Source organism: Rhinolophus hipposideros, assembly GCF_964194185.1.
Source record: "Rhinolophus hipposideros genome assembly, chromosome: 12".
NCBI lineage: Eukaryota > Metazoa > Chordata > Mammalia > Chiroptera > Rhinolophidae > Rhinolophus > Rhinolophus hipposideros.
In genome coordinates, this window is record NC_138058.1 from 14,867,118 (window position 1) to 14,894,150 (window position 27,033).

The 27,033-nt window shown below is 42.8% G+C and overlaps 1 protein-coding gene across 7 annotated transcripts in view; it reads right to left on the reverse strand.

Moving 5' to 3' along the window:
- Positions 1 to 622: 622 nt before the first annotated feature.
- Positions 623 to 27,033, reverse strand: part of USP39 (ubiquitin specific peptidase 39) — a 28,979-nt gene continuing 2,568 nt past the window's right edge. For 2 of the 7 annotated variants that reach the window (XM_081068100.1, XM_081068098.1), the window contains exons 2-13: positions 24,729 to 24,798; positions 23,714 to 23,808; positions 22,483 to 22,619; positions 21,179 to 21,331; positions 19,108 to 19,333; positions 17,818 to 17,895; positions 16,245 to 16,312; positions 15,585 to 15,773; positions 8,401 to 8,543; positions 4,416 to 4,551; positions 2,852 to 2,938; positions 623 to 1,976 (exon numbers count right to left, since the gene is read on the reverse strand). In XM_081068100.1, the coding sequence (XP_080924226.1) occupies positions 1,929 to 1,976; positions 2,852 to 2,938; positions 4,416 to 4,551; positions 8,401 to 8,543; positions 15,585 to 15,773; positions 16,245 to 16,312; positions 17,818 to 17,895; positions 19,108 to 19,249 (891 nt within the window). In that variant the 5' untranslated portion in view covers positions 19,250 to 19,333; positions 21,179 to 21,331; positions 22,483 to 22,619; positions 23,714 to 23,808; positions 24,729 to 24,798 and the 3' untranslated portion in view covers positions 623 to 1,928. Of the gene's footprint in view, positions 1,977 to 2,851; positions 2,939 to 4,415; positions 4,552 to 8,400; positions 8,544 to 15,584; positions 15,774 to 16,244; positions 16,313 to 17,817; positions 17,896 to 19,107; positions 19,334 to 21,178; positions 21,332 to 22,482; positions 22,620 to 23,713; positions 23,809 to 24,728; positions 24,799 to 25,890; positions 26,369 to 26,602; positions 26,815 to 27,033 lie in introns of those variants that run through there. The other 5 variants (XM_081068102.1, XM_081068101.1, XM_081068103.1 and 2 more) reach the window with 5 other exon arrangements.

Sequence of the window (27,033 nt, forward strand, 5' to 3'; positions counted from 1 at the left end):
GGCCCCTGCCGTTCTGTTCCGCGTGCCGGGCCCCTGCAGTGCACAGCAGGCTGCAGCACCCAGCAGCTTCCCCGGGCACTGCCCTCCTCCCGGGCAGTTTGGTAGCAGACTGCCCTGTAAGTTTTTCCTAACACACTAGACAGCAGATTTCTGACAGGTCCCAGGGGCACATTTTCAGCGAGGTCCGGATCTCAGCCTTGGATACGCTAGGTCAGCCCTAGGGGTAGGGTAGTAGCCATTCCTTTTATCTGCTATTCCTACGTTCTTTAGAATTCTATTACTAACCAATCCCTGGCTACTCCAATCCCATTAGAGTTAATAATTCTTGAAATTACATTTTTCCTGATCAAATTATAGTATGGTTTCTCTCTCCAGATTAGACTTAAACTAAACCAACACCAGCTTAGACTCGACAGTGGCAGAGAATGAAAAGAAGTGGGAAAATTCAAGAAAACACAAAGTAAAATCAATAGGACCTGGTAATAGAGTAGACAAGGTAAGTGAGGCAGGCGGAAGGATACATTTTCAGCTTATGTAACTGGATGAATGGTGGAACCCCTCAGCAACATAGAAACCACCGGAAGGGGCCAAGAATGAGAGGAACACTCACAGGTTCAGTTTTGAACAATGCTGAGCTGGCGTTGACTTTGTGATACTCAAAATACAAAACATAGGCAGTTGGCTCTAAATCCTCAAATAGAGACGTCTGGGAATAAGATGGGAGCCACCTCCCTTAAAGTGATACAGGTAGAGTTGAAATGGCCCAGGGAAAAAGTAAACAGTGAGAAGAGAGGGCCTGGCCTGAGGACTGCCAACTTTTAATAGCTGGATAGAGGAAGACGAGCCTGCAAGGGAAACACCGCAGCTGTTAGCGAGGTGGAGGGAAACAGGACAGTGTCGTGCTCCAGAAGTAAAGGGTGGCAGCCACAGGGCTGCACGGCTCCCACCTCCTTTAAGAGAACTTGCTGTAGCTGACTGCCTGCCAGCAGCTGCTGTACCTTCAGCTCTCCCACATCTTCAGACCGGCCGCAGTGCGCAGGCCAACGTCACACTTCTCCAGGCTGTTCCCCATCAATGACTGAGCTTAACGAAAGCCATTTCTGCTTGATTCTTCTGACAGGCAATCTGCTCTGGGCTCCCCACTGGCCTGGCTGAGACTCTAGGGTGCTTTTTCCACAGTCCTTCCTTCCCTCTTCTCTCACGCAGTCCTGCACTACAGGCTGAAGCCATCCAGACTTCTTATAAAGCACAATTATAATTTATCACTTTTAACCAGATATTTTGTTACTCAGAGACAAATGTATCTGAACTGACACACCACGCACAAGACGCCAGGAAGACACAAGCATGATATCCACCAGATGACAGACTGTAGGGTATAGTTTGCGAGGCTTAAAAAAAACCAGACAAACAAAAAAAATCCTTCCCTTAGGCTACTAAGGGAAGGATATGAAACAAGAGGCTGATTTGAAAACAGGAAAATATTTAATTCATTCCAAAACAGTCAGGAAATGAAGAGAACCACAGGAAGACTATCTACCCATGATCGAAGAAGGATGTTACTGACTTCATGTTCTTATTCCTGGAATCCTGAGGCTTTGATGCTTAGAAGAAATTGTCTTGTCCTTCAGATATTCCCAGCTACTCAGAAATAAATTACCAACATCTGTAAAAGAGTTCTGGCCTGCTGAAGCTAGAGGGGAGCTAGATAGGAAGGAAAAGGAACATCAATCCACAAGAAATTGATCTAAGAACAGCTTGGTGACAGCACAGAGCCCCCCCCGGTGGGTGGGCCCGCTGGTGCTCTGGTGTGAATCGAAACCCACAAAAACTGGGCTGACCCAGGGAACTGCCAGTCAGACCATATTCAGTATTCTCATTTACATCTGTAGCCAAAGCCCTTGAAAGCAAAGCCTTAGACACCTCCTTCAAGCCCCCTGCTGGTTGGTTTCATCATTATCTCGCCTCTTCCAAATCTGTAAGAAATGAACAGATATTTAGGAGCTGGCATTCAATCTACAAATATTTCTCAAATACCTGCTCTACCCTAGATAATGGACAGCCTGCAGCTCCACTTGCAAAGTCTCAATCTAACTCAATCTTTCAGAAAATTCCCTTTCATTCAATTTTCACTTTTTCACCCATCCCCCTCTTGCTTTCTTACTTCCTATTCCGAACTCCCTTTCTAAAAACGAACTCATAGGGTAGCCGGTTAGCTCAGAGGTTAGAGCGTAGTGCTGATAACACCAAGGCTGCCAGTTCAATCCCCACATGGGCCACGGTGAGCTGCGCCCTTCTTAAGAAAAAAAGAACTCATCTCAATCTTAGACAAAGTTGCTAAGAGTTATTTCTAGAATGAAAACAGTCTCCCCTCTTTTTTATAAAGCTATAGCTTTTTCTTAGTCTCAGTCTTCTTTCTTCGCCAGGTACTAGGGCAGTTATAAAGAGAAGACAGAGATACTCTGCTCCACCAGCTCTCGATCCGACAGAGAACTGCGGAAAGTTTCAGAGCAGACTCCTAGTTGGTGTCCTGATGACTCCAGGCTCTTCTTCCTTGAAAGAGTGTGGTCAGACTCACAGACTCCAGGTCACAGACCTCTGCAAAACTAACCTGGCCATACACATAACCTCCTTGCTCACTCATAAATCTTCCATGCTTCCGTGACTTCTCTTCTCTGAAAATCACTCCTGGAACTTTCAAGGCCATATAATCTCGCCCCTCAGTGCATCCCAACAGGCCCTCAACCCAACCAAGGCTCTAACTCAGTCCCACTTCCTACCTTCACACACATCATTCCTCACTGACCCCACCCCATCCGTTCAGCACTGACCAAGTCTGCGGCCAACACACCTGAATGTAAGCCTCCGACAGTGTGATCATCTGAGGAAGGATGTCAGTCACCTGGAGGTCTTGTAACTCATACCATTTGCCCGTCCCCTGAAAAAAAGTATGAGGTCTGGTTACCAACAGGGTGAAACCAAGCATCTGGGTTCAAATCCCAATTCTACTGACTTCAGTAAATAAATTACTCCAACTCTGAGCCTAGGTTTCCTCATTTGTGAAACAATGTGTGGGGACAGAGCCAGGAGTGCAGTTTCCAGGCTCTCGGCCTCACATGGAAAGGTGCTGGCTCAGGTAGTAAATGGCCATCAACTGTGATTGGCTGGCCATCAGCTGTGGCTAGTTGGCCGTCAGCTGTAACCAGTGAGCCATTGGCCACTAATATAACTGCTGTGACTACGCTAGCAGCAAATGGGGGCTAGCAAGAAGATGGTGGCTGGCAAGCGTGGATTACAGAGAGGCGGATTGCAGCTAACAAGTGGGATTGGTTAGTTGGCAGAGAAGCGGACGGCGGGTTGCGGATCGTGTGGCTCCTGTTTCCTGTGTCTGCAACCCAGCCGCCAGCAAGACTATAGTGGTATGACTCCCGTCTATGGCTCCGTGGGTGTTCCTCTTTGGCCTCACCATGTCCTGCGTTCTTATGTGGGGAGCGGGACAGGAGACCCGCATGACACGCTGCACGACACAATGGTTGGTATAACACCCAGCTTGGAGGTGTGTTTTAAGGATATAAATAAGATGAACATACATGCAACACTTGTGTACTTTCCAGTGCACAGGACATTGCTTGGTCAACAGAAGCTAGTTACTGTTAAACCCACAGTCCCAGAAGACTCAGCAAATTGGGACAATCTGTGCTAATAATGTGATACTAAATATATCTTCAGTACGTGTTTCATCCATTTTTCAGCTGAAGAAAAATTCACATTTTTCAGCTGAAAGGGAGCCTCCAGGAAACCAAGACTTCGTAGTAAACTTTAACTTCCTATCAGAGGGCCTTGTGGAAATGCAGCGTCTGGTTCAGTAGGTTTGGGGGGGGCCTGAGGTTCTGCGTTCCTAATGATGTTCTCATGATGTCCATGCCACTGGTCCAAGGATCCCACTTTGGTGGTAAGGCTCGCGTCTAGGGCAGTGGTTCTCAAACCTGGCTGCACAGTGGAACCTCCTGGGGAACTTTAAAACTTCATGATGCTTGGTTCCCACCTCCAGATAATCTAATGCAGTCTCTTAACCCTGACTAACATTTGAAGCCAAAGAATTCTTGGTTGTGGGGGCTGCCTGTGCACCGTAGGACATTTCACAGCATCCCTGCCCTCCACCACAGTTGAAAACCAACAGGCACAAATTACGTGGTTCTAATGTAATTGGCCTGGGCTGGCGCCCCAGTATCAGAATTTTAAAATCTCCGCAGGTGAGTCTAACATGCAACCAAAATTGAGACCCACTGCCTTAAACTAAGCACTGACAGCTCTACTACTTGCAGAATCCCAAAGTCCAGGTGAAGCAAGAGCAAACTGAAGGGCGCTGCCATCTGAAGAGCCCCTCTGTGCCACGAGAAGCCAGCAGCACTCACGTGATGAAGCACGTGGATCCGGTAGGAGCCCTCGGAGGGCTTGCCGTCGTGTACAATGTTGGCGATCAGGTCATACGTGGTGTCCTTGTGCACTGCTTGTACTTCCTCGGACAAGTACTCTCTCAGATCCACGTTTCTGGTAAGAATGAAAATAAAGCCAGAAGATCAGACAGGCCACCAGGTTAGGAAGACTGTCCTTCACAAATGGATCACAAAGCTGTTGAACCCCATTTTAGGACACTGGATCTGGGTAAGGTTGCAGATCCAAGGAAGCCCAGGTTTGTGGAAATTCACCTAACTTGCCGTAAAAATGCGTCCAACTAGAAAGACTGGCTCTAGGGAAAGGCACATGTTAAAAGTATGTCTCAGACAAAATACAGGGCCTGGAGTCATTCGGACTTGAACTAGATGGCTCTGCCACCTCCGAGCTCTTTGTGAGTTTAAGCAGACAATAACCTAAGGCTCCTCCACACTCTGAGAGTGAGAGTCGCCATCGCTGAGATGATGGGGATGAAGTGGGACAGCAGGTGTAACCACCTCACCCTCTGCCGCGATGCTCAGGCGACACTGGATCTCTGGCCTCAGGCTCTGGAAGGCCTGAGCACATGATTATGTGGTTGCCACTGTATATACGTAATCACGGTAACAACTTCAATACGGCAAACCAGGCAGATAGTCCCAATTTGTTTTTTTCTTTGAATTTCTGGGACCTTGCTTCTTTATCTGATTGTCTTTCTCTTAGCCAAGCAGAATAGTTACAAGTAACAGAAAGCAACACAAGGTAGCCGAAGCACAAAAGGGGAATGTATTCAAGGTTTACAGACCAGGGAATGCAGCTAGAACCAGGCACAGGAGAAGATGCAGGATCTAAGACAGCTACTTGCCCTCTCTCCTGCTTTAGATATCAGCTCTATTCTTCTTCCTCCTTTTGCAGCCTGCCTTTCTCTTCTTTATGAGACCTACGTGGTTGCCAAAAGGTTCCATCCACTAGGATTTGGAAACATGAAATTTACTTCTAATACCTGAACATTCACTTTCAAATATAGAAAACCATTCTTGCCATACCTGGAATAAAATCTCCTTTTGTGTTTTACTTATTGAACTCTATCCACCAGCTGAAGTATAAATGTATACTGTTATTGCAAAGGAAAGTGTTATAATAAATGCTCACTGTGAAGACTGTACAAAGATAGTTATTAAGAACTTTCAAATAGTTAAATAGGGAAACAGACTGACAGTTAATGTGAATATTAAGAGAATAAGTTAACGGGGCAGCCAGATGGCTCAGTTGGTTAGAGCACGAGCTCTGAACAACAGGGTTGCTGGTTCGATTCCCACATGGGCCAGTGAACTGCGCCCTCCACAACTAGGTGGAAGACAATGAGCTGCCGCTGAGCTTCCCAAGGGACGGCCGGATGGCTCAGTTAGAGCGTAAGCTCTTAACAACAAGGCTGCCGGTTTAATTCCCACATGGGAAGGTGGGCTGCGCCCCCTGCAACTAAGATTGCAAACAGCGACTGGACTTGGAGTTGAGTTGTGCCCTCCACTACTAGATTGAAGGACAACGACTTGGAGCTGATGGGCCCTGGAGAAACACACTATTCACCAATATTCCCCAATTAAAAATATTTTTTTTTTATTAAGAAAAAGAAGAGAATACGTTAACTATATAATTTCAGGGAAAATATATCTTTTTGTAGCCTACAAATACTTATAAAAATTTAAATAATACAAGGTGGAATAAGAGAGATGGTATCATGTTTCCAATCGCTGTACAGCTGTCTGTTGGTGACAGCTATTTATTTCTACAGACTGATAGTGTCCCATATAGACTGCAGTACATTTTCATTGCTAAACAGTTTCAATATGAGTTTGAAGAAATCCATGCGAGCTCCAGATAGCCAACCTGCCTGCTGCTGCTAAGAGCTGACTTTCCATGTGCTCGTCTCCTCTGCTTCAACAATAACTGTCGGATTTGTCTGAACGAGTCCTGGACAAATCTTCAGGAGCATTTATTTATACTCAAGTTTTTATGGTCGAACCAGAACTGTTTAATTGGCAAAAGGGAATGAATACATGTCACATCATTTTGTTTTAGAAAAGAGCCAAAGGAGCAAATCATAGTCATCTTCCAATCAGAACAGTCCAATTTAGAGAATGCCTAATTAGCTGGAAGCAAAACTTTAAATCTTTGCTCCAAAAACCCTATCTCCAAATGAGCAGAGGGCACCTAATTACTGCAAGTGTGATAGGTCTCTGGGAAAAAAAAAAGATGTATTATGAATGAAACACAGGAGAAGAATCATGTATGAAAATAACCTTTTTCAAGAAGTAGGGACTTTGCAAGTCTAAAACCAAATTACTCTAAAAGTAATTGCAGTACACAAAGTAATTAAAGTGCAGGTTTCCAGAATCAGTCATACAATTTGACGCTCTCTACAGGGCTGACTAGTCAAGAAGTACAACTGACCCTTGAACAATGTGGAGGTGAGGCCTGCTGATCCTCTGCACAGTCGAAAATCCACGTATATCTTTTGACTCCCCAGAAAATTAATTACACTTGTCCTTCTGTAACTGCAAGAGACTAGTTCCAGGACCTCCCACAGATACCTAAATCCAGGCTGCTCAAGTTCCTTATATAAAATGGTGTAGAACAATGCATACAAACAAGATGCTAGAGAAGAACAGAAAGACAAGTATGGGGAAAGAAAAAGAAATTTTCTTATATTTCTAATTACAAAGGTTTCCTATGCTTATCCTCAACTGTTCTCAGATTCTTGGTAATTATGGAATCAGAAATAATAAATGTTATACCTGGAAGTACCTTTAGTTCAAGCCTCTCATTTTATCCATGAGAGAACACATCCAGAAAATATGCAAATGACCTGCCCAAGGTCACACAGCTAGGACAGCCCAGAACTCATACCTCTTTAATTTTAGATACTAACCTCTTACACACTACACAGAATTAAGAACTGGAACTATTTCCAAAGAATATAATTGGCAGTCATGGTGTAGTTTGGGCAACCGGGTAATGGAGAGGGGATGAAAGGAGAAAGAAAAGAGGAGATGAGTACCTGTCCATCACAGCTCCCACAATACTTTGTGAAGATTAAAAAAAACACTACTGAACCAAACATCATGTTAATCCTATCATATATCCATCCAAAGCCTTCTCAATAAGAAACTCTCAGGTTTTCACTCTTACCTTAACTAAAGGCCAGCACACAGAGACCCACATTTCTTTCTGCCAGCCATGCCACCAGGCTTCTCCATGTTCTCAGAGATACCTTCTTCCGTGTGTGAAAAACCGCGTCTCTTAGAACTGAAAGCCAACTGCCTACCCTGACAAGTTCTTGCAGGAGCTGAGTTAGAAGGCGACAAAGTAAAAGCAACTGGCACAACACCTCCTCCCAATTTTCCATTAAAATATTCATAAATGTTCATAAAAAGACAACTGCATGGTAAATTAAAAATAAGACCATACATCAAAATTTGTAACTTCCTCATCAATAGGGAGAAATTGGACACATTCCAGACTTTACCCTCTGGAGAAAAAAATAAGATAGAAGGACCCCACGATGAGAAAACAAACCTGGAGTCATCGCCACTGTCCGTGGCTAACTAGTGTGTGAGAAGATACAATGACCAACAAATACTTGGACAGATTCTAACTGTTCAGGATTACCTCCAAGGCCAGGCAGAATCCTACCTGTTCTACCCACTTTTATTAACTGGTTTTCCTACACTCAAGACTACAATTCCCAGCAAGCAACTGGAGGGAAAGTAAAAGGAAGATAGTCTCCAGGTAAACATCTATCTTTGAGGCTCCTAACCTATTTGTAGCTTTCCAATAAAAACCCTTACTTAACTTATGCAGTGTAGGTAATCTAGGTAGCAGTCCAAAATTCATAGTGGTACAAAAATATGAAAAGAAATTCAGGCTCACTCCCCATAAGAAGAAGTGAAGCAAGGCAATACTCACGTAATAGGGAAGTTGACAATAGTTGGATTCTTCTCCACAAAGAAATTGTTCTTAGTGAATCTCTTAATACAAAAGATTAGATATGGAGGCAGCTTGGTAAGCTGGAAGCGCTTCAAAAAGTTCTCCTTGTAAGTCTTATATTCCTAAAGACGGAAAGAAAATTATCAAATTAGTGCTGGAGTATTAGAGCAAGGGCATGAGTTTCGTTTTGCTGTGGTTTGGTTTTTTTAATATAATTTTGCCTTACTGAGAAGTCACAAGACCCCTGATCCCAGAAGAGCACTTTGGCTAAGGCTGACTCAAATACCTCAAATGTGGGCTGTTTCAGCCAGCACATGATCATAGTGCTGAACTCTAACCACAGTAATGTCGCTGTCTGTTTCTATAAGGAAAACAAAAATGTCAAGTGAAGATTTGTTACAAGTTTTGCAGAATTAAAACCATGCAAGTCTCTCTTAATTCAAAATAAGAAAGAACTTCCTGACCATTAGATGCATGGAACAGGTACTTTTGAAGCTGTAAGGCACCCCCATCATTGAGGGTATTCCAGAAGAGGTGTCAATACACACACAGTCCACGTTCCTTCCTCCCCAACGGTCCCCAAGACTCATGGGTCAAGTGCAATATGTCAAGTAACATTTACTGAGGGCTCACTCAGCATGTTTGAGGAGATGGAATGGTAGAGGACCCAGGACGTCTTCTCCAGCCCAAGAGGCTTAAGAACTAGTGCACATAAACATATTTTTCCTTTACATGACACAATTCTGTACAGGAAAACCCAAGATATAGCAGTGAAAAACTAATCAGAACCAGTGATGAAATACCAATGAGAACATCCCTCCCTGGAGTGGATGAGTTTGAAGGTAACAATAGATCCCTTCAGGGACTCCCAAGCTTCCCAAGAAAATATTTTAATTTAAAATTAGGATGCAACAAAAATAATTTAGGATATACATACTCCAAAACCACCTAGATGACCTTCTAAAATATTACATAAGTTTCACTTCCAGCATTATAGCATGAGTAGCTCCAAAGAGCTGCACACCAACAAAACTGGTGAAAATTATTTTTAAAAAACCACGACCATTGCCACCATTTAAATTCTCTGCAAATTGGTCCTAAGGACATAAAGCAAATGAAGAAACATTTACTAAAGAAAACGTTTTTCTTTAATTTTTTTTCTAAAATGTTACTAAAAAAAATCTAATTCAGTAAGAAAAATAAGTCTGTGGTGTTTGAACCGAGACCTGTCCCTTCCTCTCCCTCCTAACTCAGTGAGACAGAAACTCCTCTCCAAACAGACAGCACAGGGCTCTCTTCCCTGGCTCGCAGAGAATTATCTTCCCAGGAGAGGCCAGACGTCAGCATTACTCATTCTGCCCCCAGCTGAAGCTAAGTTCCAGTGTTTGCCCAAACAATGGGAGGTCCAAGATGGCCATGGCATAGGAGGGCTGAAGAAGCCCCCTCCCGTGAGCAAACTCAAAGTACACGTATACAGAGAGCAATTCCTCCAGCAAGACGAATGAGGGCTGAATGAACAGCTTCTGAACAACAAACAAGAGAAAGAGACCTAACAGGAAGGCTGGGAAACCATGGGAGCCCTTCAGGAGCTGCGGGAACTCTCCAGGCTGAAAGAGCTGGCGAGCACTGCTTCCGTCCCCCAACTCTTCGATACGGCGGATGAGAGCTCTATCGGGGTGCTTAGGCCTACCTGCAAGATCATGTAGTGTGTTCCCAGCTATACTGCCCGAAGCCTTTTGCCTCCAAACACAGGGAACGAGCAGGAACACCAGGGCCTCACGCACTGGCCTCCGTTCTGGGAGGTCCAGCCCAGCAGGTTAGTGCCCAGTCACTATAAGCACCTGCCCGATTCCAACCAGCTTCCCAAAACTACCGGGCACATAACGCCTACACGGAGTTCGCTTCTTCACAAGACCATTTTCTGTGCGACAAACGAGAGAGACTGTGCACAGAAGCTTGGGGAGCTGCAGGAGCTCTCTGGGGACTGTAGAATTTCTCCAGGGTCAGAGGTGTGTGAACGCCACTGTTTACACCCCCCTCCACCCCCACAGGGTGGGCAGGATCTCTAGCCATGTGCTCTGTCTACCTGTAAGGTCACCACAGTGCATTCCTGGACACATCGCCTGAGCCCATATCGATTCCCCGAACAAAGGGAGCAAACAGGATCAACAGGGCATCACCACAGACACCGGCCTCCCCACCCAGAGCCGCTCCAGCTCGATAGGCCAGTGCCCTGGACCCCTTAGGCACCCACTGGGCTCCCACCAGCCTGCCAAAACCACTGAGCACACACAGCCTCCACAGAGACCACTTCTTCTAAGGCCTTTATTTCAAGACTAGGAAAGATAAGTATTTTTGCCTAATTCATATTAACAAACATAGAAAGTCAAACAAAATGAAAAGAAGAATATCTCTCAAATGAAGGAACAAGAAAAATCTCCAGAAAAAAACCCAAAAGAAACGAAGACAAGTAATCTGCCTGATAAAGAATTCAAAGAAACGGTCATAAGGATGCTCACCAAAGTTGAGGGTAGAATAGAGGAATTTAGGGAAAACATAAAGAATCAGAATGTATAACAAAGAACCAAGCAGACCTGAAGAACACAATAACTGAAATGGACCAAAAAAAAGAAGAAAAAAACACTTTAAAAGGAATCAACAGCAGATTAGCTAATATAGAACACTAACTTAACGACTGTCACCCCAATAAACTTTAATTTTTAAAAAAAAAAAAAGAACATTACCCAGAAAACAGACTAGTGGAAATCAACCATAGAACAGAAAAGAAATTTAAAAAACAAAAATAATTTAAAAGAGGTCACTGGGATAACATGAAGTACTCAAACATTCACATTATAGGGATCCCAGAACATTTTATTTAAAGAAATAATGACTAACCTGGGAAAGAAAACAGACATCCAGTTTCAGGGAATGCAGAGTTCCAAATAAGATGAGCACAAAGAGACCCACACCAATACATATTGTATTAAAATGGCAAAAGTTAAAGACACAGTCTTGAAGGAAGCAAAGAAAAAACAACAAAGGAAACCCACTAAGACTGTCAGCTGATTTCTCAGCAGCAACTTTACAGTACAGAAGGGAGTAGCAGGGCATCTTTAAAGTGTTGAAATGAAAGGAACCTACAACCCAGAAAAATTTACCCAGCAAGGTTGTCATTCAGAATTAAAAGAGAGATAAAGAGTTTCCCAAACAAGCAAAAACTAAAGAAATTCATCACCATTAAACCAGCTTTACAAAAAAATTGTTAAAGGATCTCCTTTAAGGGAAAAAAAAAAGGCTATAACCAGAAATAAGAAAATATGAAAAAGGAAAAAAAATCCCACAGGTAAAGCCAAAAATTTAACAAATACAATGAATCAGACATGTAAAAAGCTACTACGAAAGTCAAAAGAAAAAAATATCAAATTCAAACTACAATAAGTAGTTAGGAAATACACAATACAAAAAGATCTAAAACATGACCTCAATCACAAAGCATGGAGCAGGGAATAAAAATGTAGCCCTTATATAGTATATTTGAATTTAAATAACTATCAGCTTAAAATATACCTCTATAGATAGAGACTCATAATAACCACAAGAGATCAAGAGAAGAAAGGAACAGAGGGGAAGTATAAGAACAAACAGTTAACAAAACGGCAGTAAGTACATACTTATCAATAATTTCTTCAAATGTAAATGGATTAAATGCTCTACTAAAAAAACACAGGGTGGCCAAATGGATTAAAACACATGACTCTTCTATATTCTGCTTACAAGAGATTCACTTCAAATCGAAAGACAAGAGATTGAAAGTACAGTGAAGACTAAATGACATGCTAAGGCTCAAAGTGGGTATAGGAACACATCTCAACATAATAAATGACATATGACAAACTCACAGCTAATATCATACTCAACGGTGAAAAGCTAAAAGCTTTTCTATAAGATTGGGAACAAGACGAGGATGCCCACTTTCACCACTTCTATTCAACATACTACTCCAAGTCCTAGCCGCAGCAATCAGATAAGAAAAAAGAAATAAAAGGCATCCAAATCAGAAGGGAAATAGTAAAACCCTCTTTATTTGAAGATGACATGATACTATAAATAGAAAACACTAAAGACTCCATCAAAAAACTATTAGAACTAATAAATGAATTCAGTAAAGTTGCAGGACAATCTTAAAGGAAGCAAAAGGAAAACAACAAATTATATACAAAGGAAACCCAATAAGGCTATCAGCTGATTTCTCAGCAGCAACTTTACAAGACAGAAGGGAGTGGCAGGACAATCAATATACAAAAATCTGTTGCATTTCTATCCACCAATAAGAATCAGAAGGAGAAATTAAGAAAATAATCCCATTTATAACTGCATCAAAAAGCATAAACTATCTAGGAACAAATTTAACCAAAGAAGTGAAAGACTTATACTCTAAAAACTGTAAGACACTGAAGAAAGAAACTGAAGAAGATACAACTAAATGGAGGGATATAACTTGGCTCATGGACTGGAAAAGTTAATATTGTTAAATGTTCTTATTACCTAGAGCAATATACAGATTCAATGCAATTCCCTATTAAAATATCAATGACATTATTCTCAGAATTAGAACAACTAATCCTAAAATTTATACAGAACTACAAAAGACCCCAAACAGCCCAACAAATTTTGAGAAAGAACAAAGTGGGAGGTATCACACTCATCGATAACAAACTACACCATAAAGCTATAATAATCAAAACAAGATGGTACTGGCATAAAACCAGATATATAGATCAATGGAATAGAATAGAGAGCCCAGAAATAAATCCTCGCTTCTATGATCAATTAATCGATGACAAAGGAGGCAAGGATATATAATGGAGTAAGGACAGTCTCTTCAATAATTGGTGTTGGGAAAACTGCAAAGACACAGGCAAAAAACTGAAATTGGGCAACTTTCTTACCCTATATACAAAAATAAACTAAAAATGGATTAAACACTTAAATGTAAGACCTGAAACCATAAAACTCCTAGAAGAAAACAAAGGCAATAAATTCTTTGAACATCGCTCTTAGCAGTAACTTTCTGGATATGTCTCCTCAGGCAAGGGAAACAAACAAACAAAAACAACAACAAATGGGATTATATCAAACTAAAAAGTTTTTTCATAGCAAAAGAAACCATCAACAAAACAAAAAGACATACTACTGCATGGGAGAATATATTTGCCAATAACACATCTGATAAGGGGTTAATACCCAGAATTTATTTTAAAAACTCATACAACACCAAAAAAAATCCAATTAACAAATGGACCTGAACACATTTCTCCAAAGAGGACATACAGATGGCCAATAGACATGAAAAGATGCTCAACGTCACTCATCATTAGAGAAATGCAAATAGAAACCACAATGAGATACCACCTCGCTCCTGTCAGTATGGCTACCATTAAAACTAAGTCAACAAACAACAAGTGTTGGCGAGAATGTGGAGAAAAGGGAACTCTTGTGCACTGCTGGTGGGACTACAAATTGGTGCAGCCACTATGGAAAACAGTATGGAAGGTCCTCAAAAAGTTAAAAATAGAACTACCTTATGACCCAGCAATTCCACTCCTGGGTATTTATTCTAAGAAATCCAAAACACTGATTCAAAAAGATATATGCACACACTGCAGCGCTATTCACAACAGCAAAGATATGGAAATAACTGAAATGCCCATCAATAGACAATTGGATGAAGAAATTGTGGTACATTTATACAATGGAGTATTACTCTGCCATAAAAAAAAGAACGAAATCTTACCATTTGCGAACGTGGATAGACTGAGAGGGTATTATGCTAAGTGCAGTAAGTCAGACTGAGAAAGACAAATACCATATGAGCTCACTTATATGTGGAATATAAAGAACAAAATAAATGAACAAACAAAACAGAAACAGACTCATAGATACAGAGAACAAATTGATGACAGAGAACAAAGCTAGATAGGAAGGGATTGGGAGATGTGTGAGAAAAATGAAGGGATTAGGAAGTACAAATTAGTAGTCACAAAATAGTCATGGGGATGTGAAATACAGTATGGAGAATACAGTCAGTAATGTAAAGACTATGTAGGGTATCAGATGAGTACTGGACTTATGTGAAGAATCACGTCAGAGATTATTACATAAATGCCTAATCACTGTGCTGTACACCTGAAACTAATAAAAAATAATATTGAATGTCAACATATATATATGTACATATATATAGTCACAGAATGTAAAGTACAGCATAGGGAATATAGTCAATTGTATTGTAATACCGTGTTTCCCTGAAAATAAAACTGGGTCTTATATTAATTTTTGCTCCAAAAGATGCATTAGGGCTTATGTTCAGGGGATGTCATGCTGAAAAATCATGCTGGGGCTTATTTTCCGGTTAGGTCTTATTTTCAGGAAAACACGGTAACTATATACAGTATCAGATGGGTAGTAGACGTGTGGTTATCACTTTATGAGGGGTGTAAATGTCTAATCATTATGTTGTTTAGTACACATGAAACTAATAATGCACACACACACACACACACACACACACACACACACACATATACATATATAAAGCCAAAAGAAAAAGAAAAAGAGCAGAAAGGGTCTGGAATGAAGCACTGAGTTTAAAAAAAAAAAAAATTCTCCCAGTAAAGAACCAAAAAGTATTAAATCTGTCTGGGATGAAGACGGGAATTAAACCAGGAAACAGTTAACTCAGCAGATAAAAAGAAGCTTTTAACTTGATATACTAAGAATAAAGTATTTCATTTTATTTATATTTTGGTTCTGTTTTTTTTTCCCACCTTAATAATGATGTTATTTATTTTTTTAAATATTGGAGTTTTTCCTACTTTTCCGAGTTTCTACTGTTCTAAATACCTCTCCTTCCTCCATATGAACCAGAGGCAGAAGGTTCAAAGGCATATATGAGAAGTACAAGAGAGGGCACTGTAATTCAAGTTAAGAGTCGGGGACGATCAGCTAGAAACAGCATGGAGTCTGGGAGGCTCACTAAAGATAATACACTTTATAATAAATGCATTGCATACATGTGGTGATTTCCAAGCATAAAAAGAAAATGACAAAGTCAAGGGACAGAAAGGGGTATTAACAGGACAGGTGTGCAAATGGGCTACCTTCTCAGTGATGCCGTTGAACTTGGCCAGGATGTTGAAGAGTGGCACCTGGGGGATGATGAGCTGCTCCTTCTCATCCTTGTAGAGGGGGGCAGTAGGAAGGTCCAGCGTCAGGTACATAAAGGTGGACTCCACCATTGTTTCCTGGTACTCGTCATTATGGAGCAGCTGCTCTTTTTCTTCCGCTGGCTAAAAGTGAGTGAAAACAAAAAGGAGGAAGGAGTATGAGCAGCAGGAGATCACCAGACAGAAACAATGCTTTTGTACATTTACATGCTCTTCTTTTCATATTGAAGTGAAGTCAACTGACTGGGCAGTCTGACGTGCAGTACCACCACCTGGTTAGATTAATGCAAGAAACAATGGGCTTCCATCTTCAGAGACATTTTACTTATATACCAGACTATTTTAAAAGCTTTTAGATGATGTAGAAGGCTTACCTGTGTTTCTCAAAAAACACGCCAGCACCACCCAGTGGCCAGACCGCTTAACCCAGCAGACCCTACCCAACCACTAACTCCGGCTAAGAACCTGAGGGAACTACCTCTTGGCAGGTGTCTGTCTGGTAGAACCTCTGCCTGGGTCTCTAAGAATCTTTGTCAACCCTACATCCCCTCAGGCAATTTAAATTAGTCTGATACTCAGGTTCCACTCACTCACCAGATCAGGATGGGGAAGCTTTTTAGTGAAGATCCTCATGGAGCCCTGGAAAACGTCAGTCACAATGGCTGCGCAAAACAGAAGTCAAAATGCAAATTCTGTCAGGTTGGAAAGCATTTCCAAAATCTAGTCCTAACTTCTCAATTTCTGAACTAAACCAGCATCTTCCAGCCTAAGACCCAAAGCTGTCACTAAACAAAGTCCTTGTGTAATGTATACCACCTTGGGAGCTTAATAATTATTTGTGTAAGTAATTTTATATTTATCTTCTCCAGAAAATGCCCTCTGGTGCTCTAGCATAGGGCCTGACCGTAAGAGAAAAATTAAATGCGTTTGAAATGAGTGAATGATTTACAGAGCCTGGAGATTTATGAATCACAAAAAATTCACAAGCAAAACAAGATACAGCTGACCCTTGAAGAACATGGGTTTGAACTGCGGGAGTCCACTTATACAGAGATGTTTTTCAATAAACATGTACAGTACTATAAATCTATTTTCTCTTCCTTATGATTTTAATAACTTATTTTTCTAGCTTACTTTGTTGTAAGAATACAGAATATAATACATATAACATACAAAATACGTGTTAATCAACTTTTCTTATTGGTAAGGCTTCCAGTTAACAGTAGGCAATTAGTAGTTAACTCCTGGGGGAGTCAAAAGTTATACGCAGATTTTCAACTGCACAGGGGGTCAGTACCCTTAACCCCTGTGTTGTTCAAGAGTCAAGTGCACATCCAAAGAACTTCCCCCAACCACATGCTGCCTGCAAGGGAGACCATGTCCACCATGCACTGGGCAGAAAGGAAAAATGACAGGATGGAGCAGAATAGAACCAAACAACTGAGGCAGAATGTACAACAGGGTTCTAGAATCCTCACAGGACACAAGTCCGAGAACTCAGAGGACACGCATGGGCTGAAGACACTTGGTACAGGCCCAGCTGGTAGAAGAAGCGCCAGGCCACAACCCCACATCAAGAAACACCACCACCCCGAGAACACAGGAGAGGACAGAAAGGAAGAAAACAGTATCAGGTCTCCAAAATCATTCACCTCGCTCGGCAGTCTGACCTGACGGCATTCATAAACAATGTCTACAGCTAAGCCAGCATGGATGCTAAGGGACAAAGGGACGTAAAGTCTGAGAATCTGTATGAAGGCCGGCTCATTTCTCCAAATACAGGCTCAGGGCAAGGAACTAGCTTTTCACTCTGCATGACCAGTCAACTTACAGGCCAGGCAAGCCAGCCACTGAGTCCTCCTATTACCTCTGGTGCCGCCAGAAGCCTAGCAGTCTGTAACACGCTACCCAGCCCTTCAGTTTGAAACTGGGTCACAATTTCTAGAGCACAGTTATATCCATTTCCACTTATTAAAAATGCCATTGGATAGAACCACATTCTAATAATGAAAAATGGAGAGGAACTTATTTAGAAACAAAATTTAGCCCATGTGTCCACAGATACCACCCTAACACAAAAAGACAGTTAATTAGAAAAGGATGGGAAGTGCAGTGTTCTTAAAAGGAAACAAACAAAAACAGCTCCCTTCTACAAAATGACACTTACTCTTCTTTTTCTTCTTTGTGCCCCCCAGAGCTGAGTGCAGAGCATTCAGAAACCAGGACAAAAAGTCAACTCCATCCCCTGGAAAAGAAGAAAAGGAGGGACACGTCAGGCCCGGGAGACAGTATGATAACCCACACCACATGCTGGTTGGCCTGACTGCATGTCCCGGGTTCCTCCTTCCTCTTGGGCCACACCACCCCGTCCCCTGAGCGGCCTCCTCTATTTGGCCATTAAACGCTGGCATTCTTCAAAGTCAAGCTCTCTGATCCAAGTAGGACCTTCGATTATCATCTCTATTCCAAATCTGTATCTCATCACCCACCAAAAGCCATTATTGAACTTCCCCTCTAAGTCACTCCTCAGCCAGAATGTTTTTAAACACAAATCTGATGCCCTATCTTTGTTTAAAAGCCTTCCCTGGCTCCCCATTGTTGTCAAGTTCCTTATAGTGTCATATACAAACCCACCAATCTGGTCCCTCCCTCCAATCTCCACTCAGCTCTTGTCATTCTCCGCTGGAATCCAAGCATTCAGCTAATTGCCATCATCTGTCTGGGCCAGACACCGCCATGCGTCTGTCCAGTGTCCTCTCTACCTGCAGTGCCCCGACCTGTCTTCTCCTCTATCTAAGACTCAGGTGTCTCTTCCTCCACTCTGACACCTGGCCCACCTCCCACATGTCCCACCGAGGTCCTTGCTCCACGCTCCCTCCCACACAGCGCTTAACACCCTGTAATCACCGTTTGACATAACTATCTTCTCCACTAGAAGGGGAACTCCTAGAAGAGAAAACCTGTGTTTCTTATCCCTGCGGCTCTAAAACCTACTAGCACCACGAATGAATGAGGAGTAGACTGACATGTGTGCTAGAGGGTACTACCTGACATCCAGAGCCACGTGTCCACTTCACTCACATGGCAGTAACTAACTGGATTTAGAGGGATAAAAACAGTCAAAATGGCTCATCAGAATATTGAAGTCTGCAGCAGGACAAAATGAGTGGCAAAGGTGGCAGGTGCTTAATAAGGGTTGGTGTCTTTCCTAGCCTCCTGGTTTCCACCTGAGCCATACAGGTTGGTTTACCCATGAGACAGATTTTCTAGCCACCTGAAACCTCTTGGGAATCTGAGCAGGGCAGACTGATGAAAAAAGAGTGAGGAATCTAACCACGCTCTCCACTGGACACTCACTCTGGCTACTATAAGGTTCAATGCAAAGTGGAAGTAAATTTGTTCATCAAACTAGTTTTGTTGCCCTGAAGTCAAAAAAAGTGAATGACTTGCTCCTTACCTTGTTTGGTGATCTGAAAAGTCTTCTTGCTGCAAAGGACAACAGCCTGAAGCATCTCATGGGGAGAGACATGTGCCTTGAAATTTCGAGGGTTCCAGAGCTTTCTCATCAGCTCTCCAAAACGCTGGACCAACAAGAACATGATATCCCCCGGAGGACGCTTGATGTTCTTATAATTGTCTTCTTCCAGGAAGTAGTTCCGGAGAGGAGGAACATTAGACAGAGCCTAGAAGTCAAACAGTCTGATTAATCCAAAGCCCCTTTGCAGGACCTCTGGGAACCACACTCTTCCAACTAAAGTTCTAATAGAGCTGTGCCTGTGACAGCCTTTAAGAGTCAGAAGTAAACGCTCATTTTATTTAGAGTTCATGTTAAGCAACATCCTTTGTACTGAGTTTCATACCAAGTCCAGTTCCGCAGACACTTCACTGACACGGATAAGGCAAAGGAGTTTTTTGAAAAAGGTATTCAAATCCCTATCCACTGACCAGCTTACTTAATCATTCCCTTTGTTTACTCTAATTAAGCCTGTGACTATGTTTGGACTTATAAGGAATCGAAGTCTAGAAGCCCAAATGCTCTCCATCATCCATTTGGCTGAGGCAGAACTAACTATCTGGAGAACCCAGTTTCCCCATCTCCCAACTGCACATTAAAATAATATAAAATCATCTTAATAAAATGCATTGTTTTCCCCAATGTCATATTGAGAGACCGGTAATAAAACCACACAACTGTATGTAAAACTGAATGTACTCTGTGATGATGGAAAATGGTCAAAAGATTTAGAACAAAAATAAATTCTAGCTCATTCAGCAAAAAGATACAGACCAGTCATGTTTCTTCAGGCAGGAACACATACTCATTAGTATGGGCTACAAAACGGGGGAGACCACCTAACAGACTCTAAATAAAGGCAGTCTTCCCTCAGGTCCTCCTTGACAGGTACCTGAGTCCCCACCGGCACTGGGCTTACTAGGAGCACAACTTTCTTTGGCAAAGTAATCCATTTAGAGAGGACACAGGGTTCTGCTAGATACAATAAACCCAGGCATCTCTGGGGAAGACAACTGAGGATGCAGAGAGCACCCTCTCCTTAGTGGTGATGAGGAAAGCCCCTACAAGCTCAGCTAAAGAAACAAGGACTTTCTGCTTAGAGAGTAATGACTCAAACAAAGATAGCTGATTCTCAAAAGTGAAAGAGTATGGATAAAGTTTATCCTAATTCTCAGATATCCACGCTCTGGCTCCAGCAACAATATAAATAATAATGGGTGTCCTTGGAGAGAAATTATCCAGTCTCCAGATGGAGTACTTGGACCATTCAATCCTATTTTAGTGGAATCATCATCACAGAGGGTTTGTTCACCTACTTAGTTTTATAAATAAAAAGAACTTCCTATACTGTTAAGTCCCCCAGGACAGAATATTAAGGAAAGAAAGGAATTAAGCTTTCACTTTATACTTTTTACATCTTCCGCCCCCCACAATAAGTGTTGATATTTATAATATTTTTAATTAAAAAAATTTTTTTTGGTGAAACAAGATTGTTAATTTTCTCACGTTTACCAACATTTTCTAATTTTTCAAAAATGTGCACATATTACTCATGTAATTTTTAAAATAACAAAACTTAATTGTAATTAGGACAACCTTGGCTTTCTGCCTTTCTCACTTAGGGGCTTAAGCAGAGCGGCAGGACCGAGACATCCAACAGCTGGCACAATGAATGTCTACATTATTAAAAAAAAAAAAAAATGCATCACCTAGCATGTGTGTTTCCTATTAGGCGTTGCCAGGCCACACACAGATTCTACCCCTCACTCCCTGGCAGCTCCAGAGGCTGGAAAGGGGCTCAGCATTTGGCAGCAGCACCTTGAGCACACACAGGAATGTTCTGCTTGGTACAGAACAAATAAATACTCAGTCGAGTCCTCAGTACGACCCGGGGTCTGGGGGCCATCTGACCGCACTCTACCGGAAAGCAGTCATTTCCTGGCTGACCTCCAGTGTTCCTGGGTTACCCCTTCCCCTCACTGTCCCATCTGGAGCCTACCTGAAGGACACCTACCTGAAGGACAGCGTTGGCATAGTCGTTGGCCTTTATGTTATTCAGGCCCACAATACCTGGCAGGTAAGTGGTGCCATCATATGCACGGGACAATTTGGCTTGCTTATCCAAGTTTGCAATCTGCTGCTTTGTGAAAGTGGGCTTCAACACATACTGCAAAGCAAAAGAAAATTCTAAGTTGTTTTAGGGCTATCTACAGAGTTCCCAAGATATATTTGGAACAGCACTTTCTGCCAAAAAGAAAAACCACTTTGGTCCCGAATGTCTCACCACACCCCCAAAGCGCTCCCAACAACAGTATAAAGGCAGGTAACGTGGAATAGGCCCTCCCACATTACTAACACAGAGGGTTTCTCTGTGTTTAACCCAAAATCACTGAATCCCAGGCTTTTCCTCAAATCTCAGGTCCAGCCAACCCCATGATAAACGACTGTCAGAAGCTGCGGGACACTGAAGCAGCAGGGGCCTGAGTGTCCGGTGGGACGTCACAGAGCCAGCACATGGTGTCGCGCAGGAAGGAGCAGGAGCTCCTCCACCAGGACTGAGACCTCACGACTCAGGGGGTCAGAGAGGCAGGAGCAGAACGTCCCCAGTCCTACAGCCACACGGGGTGCCACAGGCTAGACAGAGGTCACCACTAAGTCCCTTTGAAACCCTGAATTTATTTCTCCCTCTGTAAATACTGTCCACAACCACTTTAACTCTATTAACATGGCTATAAGAGTTATAAAAGTAGCATTAAGTGGTATTTCAAACACTCTGAACACCAAGGTTTCCTTGAGAACGGAGCATTCAGCACAATGAATATATAGCCATTTGCTGACAAGGAAACTAATAATCAAAAGTTCCAACATTAATCAAAGCTCGAGAGGATCTTTCACTTAAGTACAGTGAATGACTCCTGGCCCAGGTTACAAACCAGAGCCCAGAGATGGAACATACTGGCCCTTCTGGCCACATCATGTCAAAAGGAGCTATCTTACACCAGGCCCGATTCACATCGCTACTCCAAGTTGGAAGGATAATTTATTTCACAAGAATGCTTTCACCTCACTTACTAAGTAGCCCTATTTTTTCAGTCCTAACCTTCCACATTAAGAGCAGAAATGATGGCTAGGTTGCAGACCACAGGCCATAATTATGAATCCTGACCTCCTTACTCAGTTTCCCTGGTTCCTTCCAAAGGGAAAGAAGTCTCTCCAAGACCCAAGGGCTAAGATTTTCCCCTGGGTGGGGCAGACCCCAGGATCCCAGGGGTAGCTCTCAGGAGCACTGGTTCCAAACCGGGCCTGTGGGACACGCACCGTGATGTCCTCCAGCGAGGAATCGATGATCTCGTAGTTGTCTGGAAGACAGTAAAACTTCAGCGTGTGGAGATTTAGGAAGACGTGGTGGCTAAATTGGACGCTGTGGATGTAGGCGTGAGACTTCAAACCTCGGCCTGTAGGGAAGAATGAAAGGCTGCAGAGAAGGGCAGATTCCAGCAAGGAACAGATGGGATCGGATGTTCCTTTCATTATTTTGTGCTGGAACGTGTTAATATCACCAAAAACAAAGTAGGATGCCATCAATGAAATGAGTCTCCCCCATAAATTGTCTCATCACTAAAGTTACCAAGAAAGAACAACACAATAGTTAACTTTATTCCCTGGATGGCATGAGACACTGGTTGGGAAAACTAATTTCATATGTATGAATATGATATACGTGTGTGTGTACGTGTATACGTACATACATGCAAGCTAATTTTATATATTATCAGAAATTAGGAATTTCTGTGTTAAATATAAAACATGCACATACATACAGATATCCACATACACACATATATACCCTGCAATAGTCCATCATCACTCAGTCCTGGATTTTCCAATTGTCCACATTCAAGACAATCCTGCACCTAATGTACCTTTGATCACTGTTGCCACTCCTTTCTAGAATACCTCCCTTAACCCATTCAAACCCTATAGGTCCTGTCAGTTCAACTCCCACCTCCACTTCCTCCATGAACTCAACACAAACACGCCAATGATCTTTGCGTATTTCATCTTCTATTGTCCTTATTTATACTCAGTGCCCAACAGCCTAGCAGTGATCTGTATGGTCTCATATTGTTTGCTGATTGTATTATGTGTTAACCTTGACCACTTCTAAGAGCAAGGAATGTAGTTTACATTTCTTTTGACTATTCTGTTATACTATACATAGCAATTGCTTGATCTGAATAAATTGAAACAATACATTTCCAGAAAAGAACAGAATGAAAAAGTCCTTAGACTAAAAGGAGTCTCAGAAAAAGACATTAAGTACAGAAAACAACAGAAAATCAATAACCCCGTCTTTGAGATGTCCTACATTGTCTTTCACAGGACTAGTTCTTTCTCCTTTTCACTCAGGTTCTGACCAGAGAACCTCCTATTGATTTTCTAAGAGCATTCCAATTTCCTGGGAATAAAGGGATTATTAGACATGACTCCTGACAGCAGCTTACTTACTTTAAAACATAGTAAGTTTATCATACAAACATTTATTTACCCTGAAAGTACTTGCCACACACCAGACAGGCATATGCATTGATATGTGAGAGGGAGATGGAACACAGTTTCTCAAAGTCAAAGTCCAGCACGCTCCTAAAAGAACCAAAACAAAAGAAAAGCAATGAATAGGGATGGATGGCTAGGAGAGCACCCGAGTGAAGCAGCGCTGGCTCCGTGTTCCACGATGTCACACAGCATTAGGACAGGAATGCCCAGTGATTCAATAACCACATGTAAACCATGGCAACATTAACTACCCCTCACCAAGGCACCTCCACCACCAGGCCCAAAACAGTGTCAAGCAAGGTATCTCCCTCCACCAGCCACATGATGCCACTGACCCTCTTTCTTTTTTAGTATTTACAACCGAGAACATTCCATTGCAGTCACTTTCTCTGTAGGAAAAGTCACAATAGCACTAAAGTAACAGGACCCCAACAGCATTCCAAATTAAGAGAGTAGGGGTGGAAGGACATAAAAATATGAAAAATTCTTTTATAAAGGAACCACTAGCCACACACGATTATTGGCGCTTAAATTTAAAATAATTAAAATTAAATAAAATTTAAAATTCGGTCCCTCAAGCCACATTTCAAGTGCTCAACAGCCACAGCCACAGTGGCTTGTGCCTCTAGAGTGTAAACTGAAAAGCATCCTGAGATGCCATCAGGGATCAGAAAAAAGGGTATCAGGATGAGGTAACTAACTGCTTTAGGACATATTTTTGTCTCTTTTTTTCTCTACTAAATCCCAGGCATCTAGAGTTGAGCCTAGCACATAGTGGGTGCTCAATAAACATTTAAAGTTGTTATTATCATTGACTCTACGTATCCTGATATTTCATCACACGAATTCAAAATGAGCTACAAGCTCTTTATGCATGTGCCCACCCTAAAACAGCATGCCCTCTGACACTTTAAATTGAAGAGCAAAGATTAATAGGAAGTTCCGAGGAACTTCCTGCCTAGATTCCGCTGTGCCTCTGCTGCCCTCGGCATCCCTGTCCTACTGACCTGTTAATGGTATCCAGGTATGGGCAGTGGCGGCTCCTCCGGTCCTGGGAATCCACACGGCCATTCTTTGCTGAAAGGAAAATCATCACAGGTTGTGAAAATGGGAAACCCGTACTCAGGGGCAACTACCAGTACAAACAAAAAAACAGGCAAAACTAATCAAGGGGAGCTCCTATACAGGTGGGAGCAACACCCAAAAAAACCCCACTAATAGAACAAGCCACAGAGAGAATATATTTGAAACATATATAACCAACAAATGATTTGTTTGCAGATGACGTAGAGAAATCTGGTGAAGCAATTAAAAAAAAAAATAGACAACACAATAAAATGAGGAACACAGCCCACAAACATATTACAAGATGCTCAACCTCATCAATAATCAAGAAAATGCAAATCTTGCACAATGACGTATGTCACACCTATCAAGGGAAAAAATACAATCAGAAAATTCCAAATGTTGGCGAATATGTGGAGCAATGAGAATGCTTGTGCACTGCTGGTGGGAGCAAGGACTGTTACAGCCTCTTGGAAAATAATACAGATCAAACCTGAAAATCTGCAGACCCTTTGACCCAGCAATCTCTCTATCTATGTACCCTAGAGAAGTTTTGCCACACAGGCACCAGGAGTACTTTACTAAAAACTATTTATAGCATCAGTACTTGAAAGAGCCCAAAGTGGAAACAACCCAAACGTCCACCACAGATAAAATGGAAAAAGACATTTTGGTGTATCCTTAATGGAACACTATGTAGCCATCTGTCTGGCTGTACCTCGAAAATATGGCCAGCAAAAAAAAAAAACAAAGGTTAATCAGAAAACTACACAGTTTGATTCCACTTGTACCAGATACAAAATGAAAGTATAAACAACAAAAGCAGAAGTGATTAGAAAAGACGTGCGGACAGTGATCACCGAAGCGAGGCAGGCAGGCACACACACAACTAAGGAAGAGCCTAAGGGAGCGTCCAAGGTTCTGAACCCCCCTTAAGCTGGCAGTGCTGGGAAGCAGTTCTCCGTGGGCCTCTCTGCTCCTGCACGTACTGTGAACAGAGGCACTAACTCCACGCAGCAGGTCTTATCCAGGACGTTTATACAGTGAACAACCTTGGAAGGCAGAAAGAGTTATCCCCCTGCAGAGCACGGGAGGCGGGCTCACCGCCGGCTGTAAGGCTCAGAATTCCTCTGCGGTCGGGCCTCCCACCGGGCGACCGGGTCCCCTTCGCACTGCACTGCGGGAACTGACTTGGGGCCCCGACAGCGACGCCACACTCCGGCTACCGTTAATGCTGCGACAATCAGCATCTCAGGCCCCACCGCCCCACGGCTTCCTTCAGCGTGAAAGGAGAGCGGCCCAACCTGGTAGCTTGCAAATGGGCTAAAATCTCCCACCCTTCACAATTCTTAACCAGCACATTGAAGCGTGTACGTCCACACACGTCCTTACGCTGTCCTTCTGCAACACAGGCAGTGCATCTCGGTACCTGTGATCTGATTCACGATAAAAACAAAGTGAAAACTAAACAGACAAGTCAGGAGCAACTGGGACCCAAGTGTGTCCCGGAGAGAACAATCCCCACACCACAACTGTGCGACATCTCTAAGGAACAACTTCTCTTCTAAAGACAGGGCAGTCTGAGGCTGACAGAGTGTTTACGCAAAGGAAATGAGAGGCGGCCTTGAAATTATATATAGTTATAACTATATAAATAACGAGGTCACGCAGAGGCTATTTGTCAAGCATTTACGACACGAGCGAGGCGCTACTCGGGGCCCAACACAGGAGGCTGAGCAGGACAACGTCCGAGTCAGCCTACGAGCGTATCCATATTGAGGTACCCAGGCTTGGGGACTGAGGACCGGGTTCGGACCGAGAGCGGGACGAGCGGCCTGCGTGGCCGCCACGGTCCGGCCACAGGGCGGGCGGCGGGCGCGGCGACCCGGCTTCAGGCTCTCAGAGCTGAAGCCTTCACTCCGGAGGTGACAGGTGCTTTATAAAAGCCGACGGACGCAACACCCGTGAGGTGACAAGCACCAGGCCCGGCCCGCGTGAGGCCCCCGATAAAGGAAAGCTGCTGTGGTCGTTAGGCGTCTTGTCAAACACGTGGTGACGGAAGGAGAGCGGCCTCTGGGTGGGGCACGCACAGTGGGATGTACAGATGGTGTCATACACAATTGTACACCTGAAATTATGTGAGTTCACTAACAATTGTCACCCCAATACATTTAATAAAAGAAAGAAAGAAGTCTCGTCACTACAGTGCCTAGTAAGACTAGCGGCATCTTCCTCACGGCGCCGGTC